Below are 14142 nucleotides of genomic sequence, written 5' to 3' on the forward strand. Positions count from 1 at the left end.
AAATTTAAAAAACTAGTATTGAGTACATTGTAAATTAAAACATTAGATACACTGAGAATTAACATGTTTTATTCTTTATAAAAAGTTTATCAAGAGCAGTTTGAACAGTGCTTGCCGCCTCTTATCAAAACAAAATACAGAGCAAGCATGTTTTTTATGTCTTGGCAAGTTGTTATACACCTTTCTAAGTTTGGATCAGCTTCCGTGTTTTACCCTTTATGCTTTTAATGGCATGAAACATCTCTGAGAGTTCTTTTAATGTGATGGCTTTTGCCAATGTCACGTCTACTGGGCTGCCTTCATCCTTTTTGTCACAATCACTTTCTTCACTTATGTTGATAAGGTTGCCTTTATTAGTTTCCCTGGCTGCATATCTAGAATCTTTTTAATGGCAGCAGTGTCAACATTTCCATGACAGCTATTTCTTCCTTAATTCCCTTTACACTTGACTCAAATTTTGCTTCCAGTGTTATAACTCTTGGTTTCTTTGTAGCATTTTCATCTTTGATGGCCAATTCCCCCCTTTCAACTATCCATTTTATAAAATGTCACGTTTATCACTGGGAAATGAGGAGGCAACAGAACAACAGACTTTGCTACCTAAGCATAAACTGATTAACATGTCACTGATCAATCACCCACACACTTTAAAAGAAGTGATGTGATTGGTCACTGGTCATGATTTATATCTGTTATTTTCTTAGGGATTTGTAGATTAAAGAGCTATCAGTAAGTTTGTACTTAATGCGATTACTCACAGTAATTACTCTGGTAACTGAAACTGTGTTGGTAGAGAACTGATATTACTTAACTAAACCCTACTAACCAAATTAATGCATATAGAAACCATGCAAAGCGGGGACTCCCTCTAAGAAACCCAGATACAGGCAAAATTTACCTATGGTAATAAGTGTCAGGCAATGGGGAGGAGGAGAACTGACTGGAAAGGAGAATAAGGAAACTATCTGGAGGGAAGGAAATGCTCTGTATCTTTTTTAAAGCATGGTTACACAGTTATATACAATTGTGTACATTCATCAAACTGACCATATGTTATTGCATATTAATGACCTGAATCTGAAAATATATATATATAGGACCCCAAAAACTTAAATTCAGACAAAATTCTAAAATAAATTCTAAAGGATATTTTTCTAACAGAAAATAAAGGACCCCAGATCACTCAAAGGCAACAAAAGGAATGAAGGGCAATGAAAAGAATAAATGTACAGGTAAATCTAAACGAATATTGACCGAGCAAACAACAGTAAGTGTTTTATTCAGTTTATATATATAGTTATACACACATGTATGTATATGTGTTATTAAAATATTTGGCTAAAAATCGTACAGAAGTTAAGATGGGTAAATGGAGTTACTGTTCTAAGGTTCTTGCAATTCTCAGGTAATCACTAAAAGAATAATAAATAAATGAGTTTATGACATCTAGAATGATTTCTAAAGCTGACAGAAAACAATAAAATGATTTTTTAAATACCCCATCAATCCAAAAGAAGGCAAGAAAAGAATCATATAATTGATAATAACAGAAAGTATATAAGACATTAGATTTAAACCCAAAGATATAAGTAAATAAAATACAAATGGACCAAATGATCCAGTTAAAATATAAAAGATGTCAGATTAAATTTTAAAAACTTAACACATGCTATTTGTGAAAGATGTCTAAAACATAAGGACACTGAAAGGTTGACAGCAAAAGAAAATATTTTTCATGAAAATGAATACCGAAAGGAAATTGGTATAGCTATGTTAATATCACACAAAGAGGTAAGAAACATGAGTAGAGATAAAGAAAGTCACTTAGTAATAGAAAAATTGTAAATGTATATGCACCTAATAACATACCATCAAAATATATAATGAAAAAATTGACAGGTCTCCAAGGACAAAAAATTTTTATATAGAAAATAGTAAATATCAAAACCTTCAGAATATACCTAAAGAAGTATTTTGAGGATAATTTAAAGCTTTACATGTTTCTATTAGAAAAAAAGGCCTAGCCAGGCACGGTGGCTCACGCCTGTAATCCCAGGACTTTGGGAGGCCGAGGTGGGTGGATCACGAGGTCAGGAGTTCAAGACCATCCTGGCTAACACGATGAAACCCCGTCTCTACTAAAAATACAAAAAAAATTAGCCAGGCGTGGTGGCGGGTGCCTGTAGTCCCAGTTACTCGGGAGGCTGAGGCAGGAGAATGGAGTGAACTTGGGAGGTGGAGCATGCAGTGAGCCGAGATTGCACCACTGCACTCCAACCTGGGTGACAGAGCGAGACTCCGCCTCAAAAAAAAAAAAGAAAGAAAAGAAAAAAGAAAAAAAGGCCTAAAAAGTAAAAATGTAAACATTCATTTGAAGAAAATTCAAGAAAAAAAAAATCTAAAAAAAATAGAAGAAAGGAAATAATAAGAACAAAAGTAATGAAATAATAAAAACAAACAACAGAGAGGATCAAAACCAAAGCAAAATGTTGGTCTTTGGAAAAAACTAATAATAACCACCAATTGCAGAATAGAAAAACAGGAAATAACTACAGACTCTATGTACATTAAAATGTTCACAGGATATTATAAATAACATTATACTAAACATCCTTTTAAATTTAGACAAAATGAAAACTGCTTACATATATATACTGACTCGCATAAGAAGGAAATTCTAATTATTTCTTTAATAAATAAATGAAATAAAACCTTCCCTTAAACAAGCGATCCGAATGACTTTATTGGTAAGTTCTACAACTCCAATCTTATACAAACTGTTCCACAAAATGACAGAAGAAAAAATGAATTAAAAAGAGTATTATAGTATGAGTTTACATTACCTTGATATCAAAATCTGATTTAAAAAAGCCATAAGAGACAGCCGGGCGTGATGGCTCACACCTGTAATCCCAGCACTTTGTGAGGCCAAGGCAGGCGGATCACCCGAGGTCGGGAGTTCAAGACCAGCCTGACCAACATGGAGAAACCCCATCTCTACTAAAAATACAAAATTAGCTGGGGGTAGTGGCGCATGCCTGTAATCCCAGCTACTCGGGAGGCTGAGGCAGGAGAATCACTTGATCCTGGGAGGCGGAGGTTGCGGTGAGCCAAGATCGCGCCATTGCACTCCAGCCTGGGCAACAAGAGTGAAACTCCGTCTCAAAAATAATAAAAAACAAAATAAAATAAAGCCATAAGAAAGGTAAATTATCAGCCAATCTAAATTACAAAAATAGATGTAAATATACAAAACAAAATATTAGTTAACATAGACCAATAATAAGTAACAAGCATAATATAGTATGACCAATCTGTATTTATTCTACCCTGTAGGCTGGTTTAGTATTACAAAATTAATCAGTGTAAGTTCACATTTTAACAGAATAAGGGAGAAAAATAATGTGACCATCTAAATACATGAATAAAAATTATCAGATCAATTTCAACATTCATGTATGATTTTTTAGTATCTGGGCAAAATAAAAATAGGAGAAAATTTTCTTAAATCTAATATTACATAGTTATCAAATAACCTACAAGAAATATATTTAATAGTTAATTGGAAGTAATTCACATATAACAAGGCAAGAAAAATAAAATGTATAAGAATTAGAGAGGCAAGAAAAGAATACTTGCGGATAACATGATTTTATGTACACAAATGAAAAAAACTTCTGTAGGTGGGTTATTAAAATTAATGAAAAGTTAGCAGGACTGTTGGATACCACACCAAAATACAAAGATCAATTTTATTTTTACATAACAGCCACAATTTTTAAAAACAGTTAAAATCATCTCAAAATACTGAGTACCTACGAATTTAACAAAATAAATGTAAGACCTCTCTACACACAAAAAATAGGAAACATAGAGCAAAACTGAAAAATACAGAGAGATATACAATGTTTATGGTGGCCCAGAAGACTCAAATAACATAAAAATAAATTATTTCAAAATTAATCTATGATTCAACTCAATGCCATTAAAATCTTAATAGTGTTTTTCTTTTTCGGGGTGGACTTTGACCAGCTCACTCTAAAATTTATATGAAAATTGAAAATGCAAAGGGCCGGCAATAGTCAAGACTTTCTTGATGAATAACAAGGTAGATTTGTTCTTATAGGTTTAACACTTTTACAGTTATAGTAATTCGGAAAGTTTTGTAATGGTACAAGAACCATGTAAAAGACAAATGGAACAGATTATTGACCCTAGAAATACACACATACACAGATATTTATTTTTAAGAAAAACATCTCTGCAGAGGGGTAAAGGACAATCTTTTCAACAAATATTACTGGGAAAATTGAGTAATCATGTGTTAAAAAGCAAAATAAAACAAAACTTGACCACTGCCTCACAACATACACAAAAATACACTCCTGGTAGGGCCAGGTGCGGTGGCTCACGCCTGTAATCCCAGCACTTTGGGAGGCCGAGGCGGGCAGATCACGAGGTCAGGAGATCGAGACCATCCTGGCTAACATGGTGAAACCCCGTCTCTACTAAAAATACAAAAAATTAGCTAGGCCCGGTGGTGGGCGCCTGTAGTCCCAGCTACTCAGGAGGCTGAGGCAGGAGAATGGTGTGAAACCCGGAGGCAGAGCTTGCAGTGAGCCGAGATCGTGCCACGCACTCCAGCCCGGGCGACAGAGTGAGACTCTGTCTCAAAAAAAAAAAATACACTCCTGGTAAATTACAGATATAAATATGAAGATAATATAGGAACACAACTTCATGATCTTAAGGTACAAAAATATTCTCTCAGTTAAAAAAAAAAAAAAAAGCATAAATTAGGCTGGGTGAAAAAAAAAAAAAAAAAGCATAAATTAGGCTGGGTGCGGTGGCTCATGCCTGTAATCCCAGCACTTTGGGAGGCCGAGGTGGGCGAATCACGAGGTCAGGAGATTGAGACCATCCTGGCTAACACCGTGAAACCCCATCTCTACTAAAAATACAAAAAAATCAGCCAGGCGTGGTGGCGGGCACCTGCTGAGGCAGGAGAATGGTGTGAACTCGGGAGGCGGAGCTTGCAGTGAGCCGAGATCGCATGACTGCACTCCAGCCTGGGCGACAGAGTGAGACTCTGTCTCAAAAAAAAAAAAAGCATAAATCAAATGGGAAAGATGAATAAATCTGACTACATAAATAACGTCTGTTAATAAAAAGATACTTTTATTTTTGTAGAGACAAGGTCTTGCTATGTTGCCTAGGCTTATTTCAAAGTCCTGGCCTCAAGTAATCCTCCTCCCTTGGCCCCTCAAAGTGCTGGGATTACAGGCATGAGCCACTGTCCCCAGCCCAAGACAAGCTTTCTTGGAGAACATCAACAGTAGACTAGATGAAGTAGAAAAAAATAATTTGTAAACTCGAAGGCAGGTCATTAGAAAATACCCAGAGGATAAAAAAGAAAAAAGAGTAAAAAGAAATGAAGAAAGCCTATGGGATATATGGGACACTATCAAGAGAGCTAACATTAACAAAGAATTATAAAAACAAAAGGAGAGAGAGAGAAAGGAACAAAAAGATAAAGAACTAAAGATTCAGCCTCAAGAAAGGAGGAAATTCTGTCATATGCTACAACGTGGACAAACACTGAAATTATGCTAAGTGAAATAAGACAATCAGAGAAATACTACTCAATACTCCACTTACAAGATGTCTCTAAATAGTTAAACTCAGAAACAGAAAATAAAATGGTAGTTGCCAGGGATTGACTGGAGGGGGAAATAGGAAGTGCTGTTCAAAGGATACAGAGGTTCAGTTATGCAATATGAAAAACTCTAGAGATCTGCTTTACCATACTGTTCTTACATTTAACAATACCGGATTATACACTTAAATTTTTGTTAAGAAAGGCCAGGCCCGGTGGCTCATGCCTGTAATCTCGGCATTAATAGGAGTGTGAACTACTATTTTTCTTTCTTATTTTAAGTTCCGGGGTATATGTGCAGAACACGCAGGTGTGTTACATAGGTAAACATGTGCCACAGTGGTTTGCCGCACAGATCAACCCATCACCTAGATATTAAGCTATTACTATTTTTCAATGTTCATAGATGCAATGAAATTCAACCTTACTGAATCTGTAGAACCTCTGTTTCTCACAGCAACAGATACTAAAAGTAAAACCACTCATGTAGAGGTCTTCAAAAACTCATTCTCCCAAGCTTATTGCTGTAGGCTGCTTCAATTGATACATCTTCGGCAACCATACCAGTACATAGGAAAGGCTAAGTATAGTACTTGCATTCAATTAATAGATGTTCCATCACGTGCGCCTATTTCTCTGTTATGGCTTTTCATTATATTCTAAATCACCCTTTTTCTAAGCAACTGCCAAACCTGTGCTTTGTGTTTTCTTTTACTGTTCATATCCCCGAACAGAATTTAAAGTTATAAAGGTAAATTAAACAATCAAAGTCAAATATATTCTGTACCCAGAAGAGCTTTGTAAAAGCTATTTCAGTTAAAAGTTGAAGTTTTTTACAAATGTAAAGTAAGATTACTAGAAGTGTGATTCCTAGTTAAGTGTGGCATTACCAGTCTGTGATTGAGCTCAGGAAAATTGTTCACTGTGTGCCAAGGGTTCCTACAACTGCTTTTCAATAATCCTCTCAGAAACTGAACTCAACAAATAATTTTCATTATAAAATACACTATAAAAAGCAGAGCTATAGTTATAGTAAACTGTTGGTTGTTTAAAGGTGATTTAGTTTACCTCAAAGAATTATTCTCTGCTTTTTGTCTGCCAAGTTCACTTTCGGTATCCATTGCCTTTCTTGCTAGTGATTTCATTTCTTTTTCCACAGTGCTTATGGTTTCCTTCATCAAAGTCATATTTGACATTTGCTCCATACGTTCGTCATCAAGCTATACAAGTAGAATGACAAGGTTACTGCCATCACTAAAAACACCTTAGTAATCTTCCAGAAGGGCATACTCCCTCTGTACAAACTGGTTTATGGCAAGACTGACATGATGAGAGTATCAGGTTAGACCTGACTGCTGTAGAAGGTCTTACAGATAAGGTGCTGTGAAGTAGGACCAAGAAAAAGCCACTGCAAAGCTTTCCTATAAAGCTTATCACAGTATATCAGTCTATATTTTTCAATCTGGTTCAATTTGACTATAGTATAAATATGCTGTTTGCAAAAGAATTTATTTGTTGCCCCACATTAATAAATTACACATATAATGTAGAATTATGAAAATAAAAATTATTTTCTCCTGTCTAGTAATTTTTTTTTTTTGAGACGGAGTCTCGCTCCGTCGTCCAGGTTGAAGTGCTGTGGCGCGATCTCGGCTCACTGCAATCTCCGCCTCCCGGGTGCAAGCAATTCTCCTGTCTCAGCCTCCCAAGTAGCTGGGACTACAGGCACATGCCACCACATCTGGCAAATTTTCATATTTTTAGTAGAGACAGGGTTTCACCATATTGGTCAGGCTGGTCTCAAACTCCTGACCTTAGGTGATCCACCCGCCTTGGCCTCCCAAAGTGCTGGGATTACAGGCATGAGCCACCGTGCCCGGCCCCTGTCTCATATTTTTAACTCATTACAATAAAACAGTACAGATGAATTTATAAATATATTCAATTATATTTGGTAATAGAAAGTTAAATTCTCTTAATTATGTTTATATAGTGACAATATCATCAATATATATTCATAGCAATATCAAATCTGATTAGGAAAAAGGTGATGTTTCACATTTAAATTTAGTTTAAATAAACTTTGCTTGTAATTTTTATTTCATCATAATTTTCTCTCCTTATCCACTCTTTAGATAGAATAAACCATTTTCTTTACATCTGGCAATATTATCTTTAACAAAATATGGAGATGAGAAAGTAGATAAGATCTCTGAAAATGAATTCCTAATGATTTTTTTAAAGTACATACTTTGCAACCTAACACCAAAAAAATTTACTCATATTTTTAGAAGGAAATAAACAAATGAAAAAGTGACAATTTACACTATAAAATACCTTAAGTATTTTAGGACTATAAACACTATCTTAGAAAAATAAAATAACTTCTCTGAACACAGAAAAAGGGGAAAGGGGAAAGCCATTGAGTGTTTATAGCCAAAAGAGATTTTTTTTTTTTTTACATTATGAACTGTACACTCCAGCTCCTCTATCCTTTGTTCCAGGTGAGCCTTCTCATTAAATGCTGTCTCTTGAGCAATCTGATTAAAAAGCAAAAACAAAATAAAGTGATTTCAATATCCCTGAATTTGTGTTTCACATATATTCACGTAAATAAAATCCTTTCCAACCTTCAGCCTCTCCCTTAGACTGTCTCGTTCTGTGGTCATTCTTCGTAAATCAGTGAAGGCCACATCTCTTTCAGTCTCCACTCGCCGGAGAATAGCATGTGCCGTTGTTGATTTAGGACTCTTACAGCTTTTCATCATTTCTCGTCGAAGTCGGGCAATTTCTTCCTGTGCCTATTATTTAAATCATAGAATTTGGTTTAACAAGCTTTAGAACACATAAATATAAAAAATTTTATGTATCTAGCCAGTTAAAATGCAAACCTACATCAACATGCATGCAGCAGGGTAATGGTATCACTTTTATTTTAAAATGAGCTTATACAAATAAATGAAAATGAATATATTTAAATAGAAGTTCATGTTACAACATCTTTGCCAAAAGTCTAAAATAAAATTAATTTGGAGGAAGTTATTGCAACAGAGAATGTTTTGCTAAGAAATATATTTGGTATACTCCATTTATTCATTTTGTAGTGTAATTTAAATTCAGCACAATTTAGACAGACTACCGGTTTAATGAATATTATCATAGAGTTTCAGTCTTCCTAAATATAAATGCGTATGCCATTCCTATGTCTTGGCTACTTCTGCCCTGACAGAAAGGCCCACCAATCCTTACTGATAACCCAACAGAGTCTCTGCACGTCTGTTCAACCATCCTTGGGTCCCAAATCTATTCCAAACCTGCAGATTATTTAATATCATAGTTCGCTGCACAGGTCGCTTTTCCTCTTGATTTTGATCACTGTCTATTCAGATAGTCTCCAAGCCCCAGAGGAAAATATATACCTTCCCAATTTCCACAGCTAAGCCTTCACCAGAACCCCAAACCTCATCTCCTAAAGTGTCTTCTAAGATCTCCCTGACTCAATTATAATTATTTCTCCTCATCTTGAATAGTACCCTCTCCACTGGCACTTTCTCCCCGGCCTTCAGTCATGTACAGTGCTCCCTTATCTTGAAAACCTGTCACTTGATCCTGCTGACCAATTTACCATCCTATGTCTCTTCTTCCTGCAACACATTAAAAAAAAAAAAAAAGTCCCATGGTCTATAACTATTGCCAATGGTTCCTTACCATCCACTCTATCACCCCAGAATAACCTGGCTCCCACCCTCCGGTGCACCCTCTGTGGAATTTCAACTAAAGACCTAACCAAATATAATGGTCTTTTCTCAGTTCCTGTTCTCCTTGATATTTTAGTGGTCTGTTGCTATTTACAACATCCTTCTTCTTGAGACTCCTTCCTCCCTTACAACATTGTTCCTCCCTAGCTCTCTGTCATCTTTGTCTCTTTCAAAGGTTCCCTTCTGCATCTTGAATATCATAACTTTTCTTCTCCTCTATGTACAGTTTTCTCATTCAGAGACTTCATCCACTCTGAAGGCTCGAAGCTCGCCTCTAAGCAGATGACTTCCAAAGCTAACTATTTAACTCTTGCCTCTCTCTACTCCAGTCCCACATTTCTTACAGCCTGATGGCAATTACGACCTGAGTGTGCTACCATCATCTTACCCTGTCTAAAAACAAACTCACATCTTTTTCCTCAAACCACCAATGACTCTCCTATTTCTTATTTTATTACTACATTGCTGAGTCATTCAAGACAGAATTTTAGTGACTGTCATGCAACCCTCCTTCTTCCTAAAATCAAATCATGTCAAATCTTCCTTCACAGGGTCTTTTGCATCTGTCCCTATATTTATTTCCATTGAAACGCCCTTTCTTAGTCCCTTAATGCCTTATATGTGCACTACTGTGACAGCCTTCTAGGAGGAGTCCATGGTCTCTCCCTCCACCAATTCTCTCAAAGGAGAAATTGTTATATAAGAAGACAGTATAGAAAGATTATGTGAAAAATAAAAATTTGCCATAAGGTTAAAATTGTAACATTGTAAAAATGATACTTTGGTCATATTTTGCCTGCCTTTAAAAAAAAAAAAGATTGTTGCTTATAAAGCAAAATATAAACCCCATATAAGGCCCATTGAACAGCCTGTACCGTTTAGTCCAGAAGTCAGCAAACTATATATAACTCACAGGTCACATCTAGCCTGCCTCCTGTAGGTCTGTAAGTGGAGAAATATTTTTGCATTTTTAAATGGTTGGGGAAAATATCAAAAGAGTATTTTAAAACGAGTAAAAATGATGTGAAATTCAAATTTCAGTATCCATAAAGTTTTACTGTAATACAGCCAAAGTTATTCATTCATGTATTGTCCAAAGCTGCTTTCACCCTACAACAATAGGGCTGATTAGTTACAACAGAGACCACATGGCTTGCAAAGCAGAAGATATTTTTTGTCTGGGCCTTACAGAAAAAGTATATTGATTCCTGCTCTAGTGCAATCTACCTTTCAAGTCTTAGCTCTCTCCCTTCTCCACTGACATATACCCTCTATTCTAGTCTTAAACCAATTTATTTATCTGCTGATTTTCCTACCTTTATCCTTTACCTCATACCATTCCTTTAGTCTGGATTGTTCCTTCTAGCCCCTTTCAGGGTAATAGAAACTCTATTCATTTTTCAGGGCTCACACTTCGAATCTTTTAATAAAGATTTCCTTGATCACCATATCTAAAAATGCCCACTTCTTTTGTTTTTTATAATATCTTCTAGACCACTTAATAAAAATAAATACAATATACTTTATCTCCCTAACTAGACTGTAAATTTATAGGAAAACATGGTCAGCATCTTATCATTTTTCTATCCCTTAGAGTAGTGAGCCCAGAACCCTGTGTATAGTAGCTATAATTCGTTAAAAAATTGTGATACTTTTAAAAGAAGTTATATGGGTGATTTATAGGATTTAATACTTGTTGGGTAAAGAAGGTATTTGATTAATAAAAGCTATGCAATTTTAAGCTAGAAAGCAGAGATAAACTACACACTTCTTTTATTCTCTAAAATTAAGCAAATTATATAAAAGTTCCTAAAGTGATGTGACAAGGTGTGGCAAGTTCAAGGTAAAAAGGTCAGGATTTGATCTTTTTACCTTGAACTCATAACAACTTATCATTTAATGGTTTCTTCATATCTTATTCCAAAAATAAGACTATTTTTATGCATGTATATGATTTTTGGCTATGGGGATAACATATGTGTGTACTCACATACCTACTGTATTGGAAATGTATTACATTTCATTAAGAATATCTTAAAAACATAGGTAATCCCTAAATGTTAGATTAACTTGACTTGCAGGTTTAAGCAGTCTCATGGATCTCAAAGAAGAATTACATACCTCTAGAACTCAATGTTATTACTTACATGATTTATTTTTTATAAGTTTACCTGTTCATAAAGAAGGAAGGTCTTGTCTCTCTCAGATGTAAGAACCTTGACATTACCCTGAATTTCTGCCAAATGGCGCTCATATTTTTCCAGCATGCATTTAAGTTCTTCACGATCTCTTGTTGTTGTCTTCAAAATTTCTACATCACAGTTTGCACCCTATAATTATATAAGGAATTTAAAATTCTTCTTTGATATGTAGTACTGATAGAAAGGTGCTACTGATGGTAGTGCCCAATTTCTAATTAAGAAAACAAGACTATATAATGAAAGGAAATTATAAAAAATAAGTTTAAAAACCATGTCTTTTTAAAACAGCTTCATTCCAAATTATTCCACATTTGCCTGATTACCTCCCAAGCGCTACTTATGCTGAGGATAAAGAACCAATATCAGTAGTCTACTGTGCCATCAAAGAGACCTCTGTCTCTCAACCCCTTTGAAACAGCAATTCACACCAAATCAAAACAAATTATTTTCAAATTAGGTAAAACAAAGAATAAAAGCCAGTGTCTGGGCAACAAACTCCAAAATATTTACAAATTTATAAAACCTACCCGGGCAGTTGGTGATGGGCGTCTCGGACTTTTAGACCTACTTCTCATCATCTTTCTCAAATGTTGAGCTTCAGTCTTATAGTAATCTTTGTCTGCTTCCAAAGTCTTGACAAAGGAATCAAGTCTAGAAGGAGATTTATTTTGTGCTTTTTCAGTATCTAAAATTATCTTGCCAAGGAGGAAAAAATTAGGCCATTATTTCAAGCTAAACTATAGCATCATTTTCTAAGTGAAATTGAAAACAAACAGGATCCTTAAAAACATTTAATTTGGTATTTTTTAAATACAACATTTAAAAAATTATATATCAATAATTTTTAAAAAGCAGTTAGATATCTTTCTTTTCCAGGATTTCTGGGTATGCTATTTTAACTGAAAGATAATTTTGGAGAAAAAATGGTAAAGAAATTTTAGAGAGGCCAGAAACGTCCACAGACCTAGCACACATCCTAGAAATGGCATGGATTTGCTTTAGAAAAACATATGCTACTAGGCTGGGCATGGTGGCTCATGCCTGTAATCCCAGCACATTGGGAGGCCGAGGCGGGCGGATCTTGAGGTCAGGAGTTCGAGACCAGCCTGGCCAACGTGGTGAAACCCTGTCTCTACTAAAAATACAAAAAAATTAGCTGGGCATGGTGGCATGCACCTGTAGTCCCAGCTATTTGGGAGGCTGAGGCAGGAGAATCATTTGAACCCGGGAGGCAGAGGTTGTGGTGAGCCAAGAATGCGCCATTGCACTCCAGCCTGGGCAACAAAGCAAGACTCCATCTCAAAAGAAGAAAAACATATGCTACTATTAAAGCATCTGTTATAGCATCTAAGTTTTGTCCAATATTGTTCAATGAGTGAATAAATTAACTGAACGCTGGATATTCCATACTTGCAAGCATTCCCAGAAATTTGCATTCACTTTCATATATTTAGAAACACTTCTTTGACAACATTTATTTAACAATACTTTATTGGGAGAAAATTATAGATATACTTTCAGATAGAGGGTTTTAAATATTTTAAATAACACTAAAATGTTTAAACAGAACAGTTTTCATTTCACATTGTTAGATAAATAAAACATTGTTTGGAATTATGTAACAAAATTTATGGCTTAAAAGTATTTATTATTAAGGGGGATAAAAGTTAATGTGTAAACAAACAAACTTTATATTTTGAGAATTATTCAGTCATCATTTTAAATCAATTAACAGATAAGGACATTGATAAAACCAACCAAAAGTTGTTCTTTGCCTGTAGGAAACAAAGGAGTAGTGATGAAAAAAGCAAAAAAAAGTCACTCTTACAGATGGGGGTTCCCCTGTGTCCCTAGCAGTTGGTGCAGATTTTAGAAAACAAACATATTTTATTCCTCACAAAACGCGTGAGAGCCAAAGATATAATTTTTTATAGCTTACTGACCAAATAAAAATGATTCCGTAACACATATTTATGAAAAATGTACTTACAGATTTAAGCCTTTTTATTGTATCTTCCAATACTATAATATTATTTTGCTGGCAAATGAGTTCAATCTGAAGAAAAAGTAAAAAAAAAAAATTATTTCTATTAAAGATGTTTAAACTAATTGGAAAAAGAACATCAAAAAAAGGAAGCCACTTAAAATAAAAACATGAAGGCAGTGAATATTTTAAAGAAGAAATAACCTGTTTAGCAACCTTTGATGATAAAAGATAAAAGATGATTTACCCAGGATGAAATAACAATTCCCTTAAATTCAATCTTTTGTATAAAATGTTAATTGATTGTATTTTACCAAATTATTCCCCATAAACTGGAACAAAATGTTAGTACTAATTACAATTCTGAAGATAATAGGAAAGCAATAAAAGAATGACCAGAATAAAATAAGTCGACCCAAATTATCCCATTCAAAAAAGATTGCTTTCTCTTCTGAACTCAACTGCTTAGTTCAATTCAACCCACAAAATACTTTTTGTATCAATTTATGACAGTGAACATACCCAGTCTTAAAAGATAGGTAC

At 34.8% G+C, this 14142-nt stretch overlaps 1 protein-coding gene across 21 annotated transcripts in view; it reads right to left on the minus strand.

Annotated features, from left to right (window-relative positions):
- Positions 1-14142, minus strand: part of TSGA10 (testis specific 10) — a 169443-nt gene that overhangs the window by 111362 nt on the left and 43939 nt on the right. For 18 of the 21 annotated variants that reach the window (XM_024242280.2, XM_063713356.1, XM_024242282.2 and 15 more), the window contains 6 exons: positions 13606-13671; positions 12143-12310; positions 11586-11744; positions 8287-8457; positions 8119-8196; positions 6725-6876 (listed from right to left, as the gene is read on the minus strand). In XM_024242280.2, coding sequence (XP_024098048.1) covers positions 6725-6876; positions 8119-8196; positions 8287-8457; positions 11586-11744; positions 12143-12193 — 611 coding nt within the window. In that variant the 5' untranslated portion in view covers positions 12194-12310; positions 13606-13671. The remainder of the gene's footprint in view (positions 1-6724; positions 6877-8118; positions 8197-8286; positions 8458-11585; positions 11745-12142; positions 12311-13605; positions 13672-14142) is intronic. The other 3 variants (XM_054547309.1, XM_024242275.2, XM_054547305.2) reach the window with 3 other exon arrangements.

The sequence above is a fragment of the Pongo abelii genome, chromosome 12 (genome assembly GCF_028885655.2).
Source record: "Pongo abelii isolate AG06213 chromosome 12, NHGRI_mPonAbe1-v2.0_pri, whole genome shotgun sequence".
NCBI lineage: Eukaryota > Metazoa > Chordata > Mammalia > Primates > Hominidae > Pongo > Pongo abelii.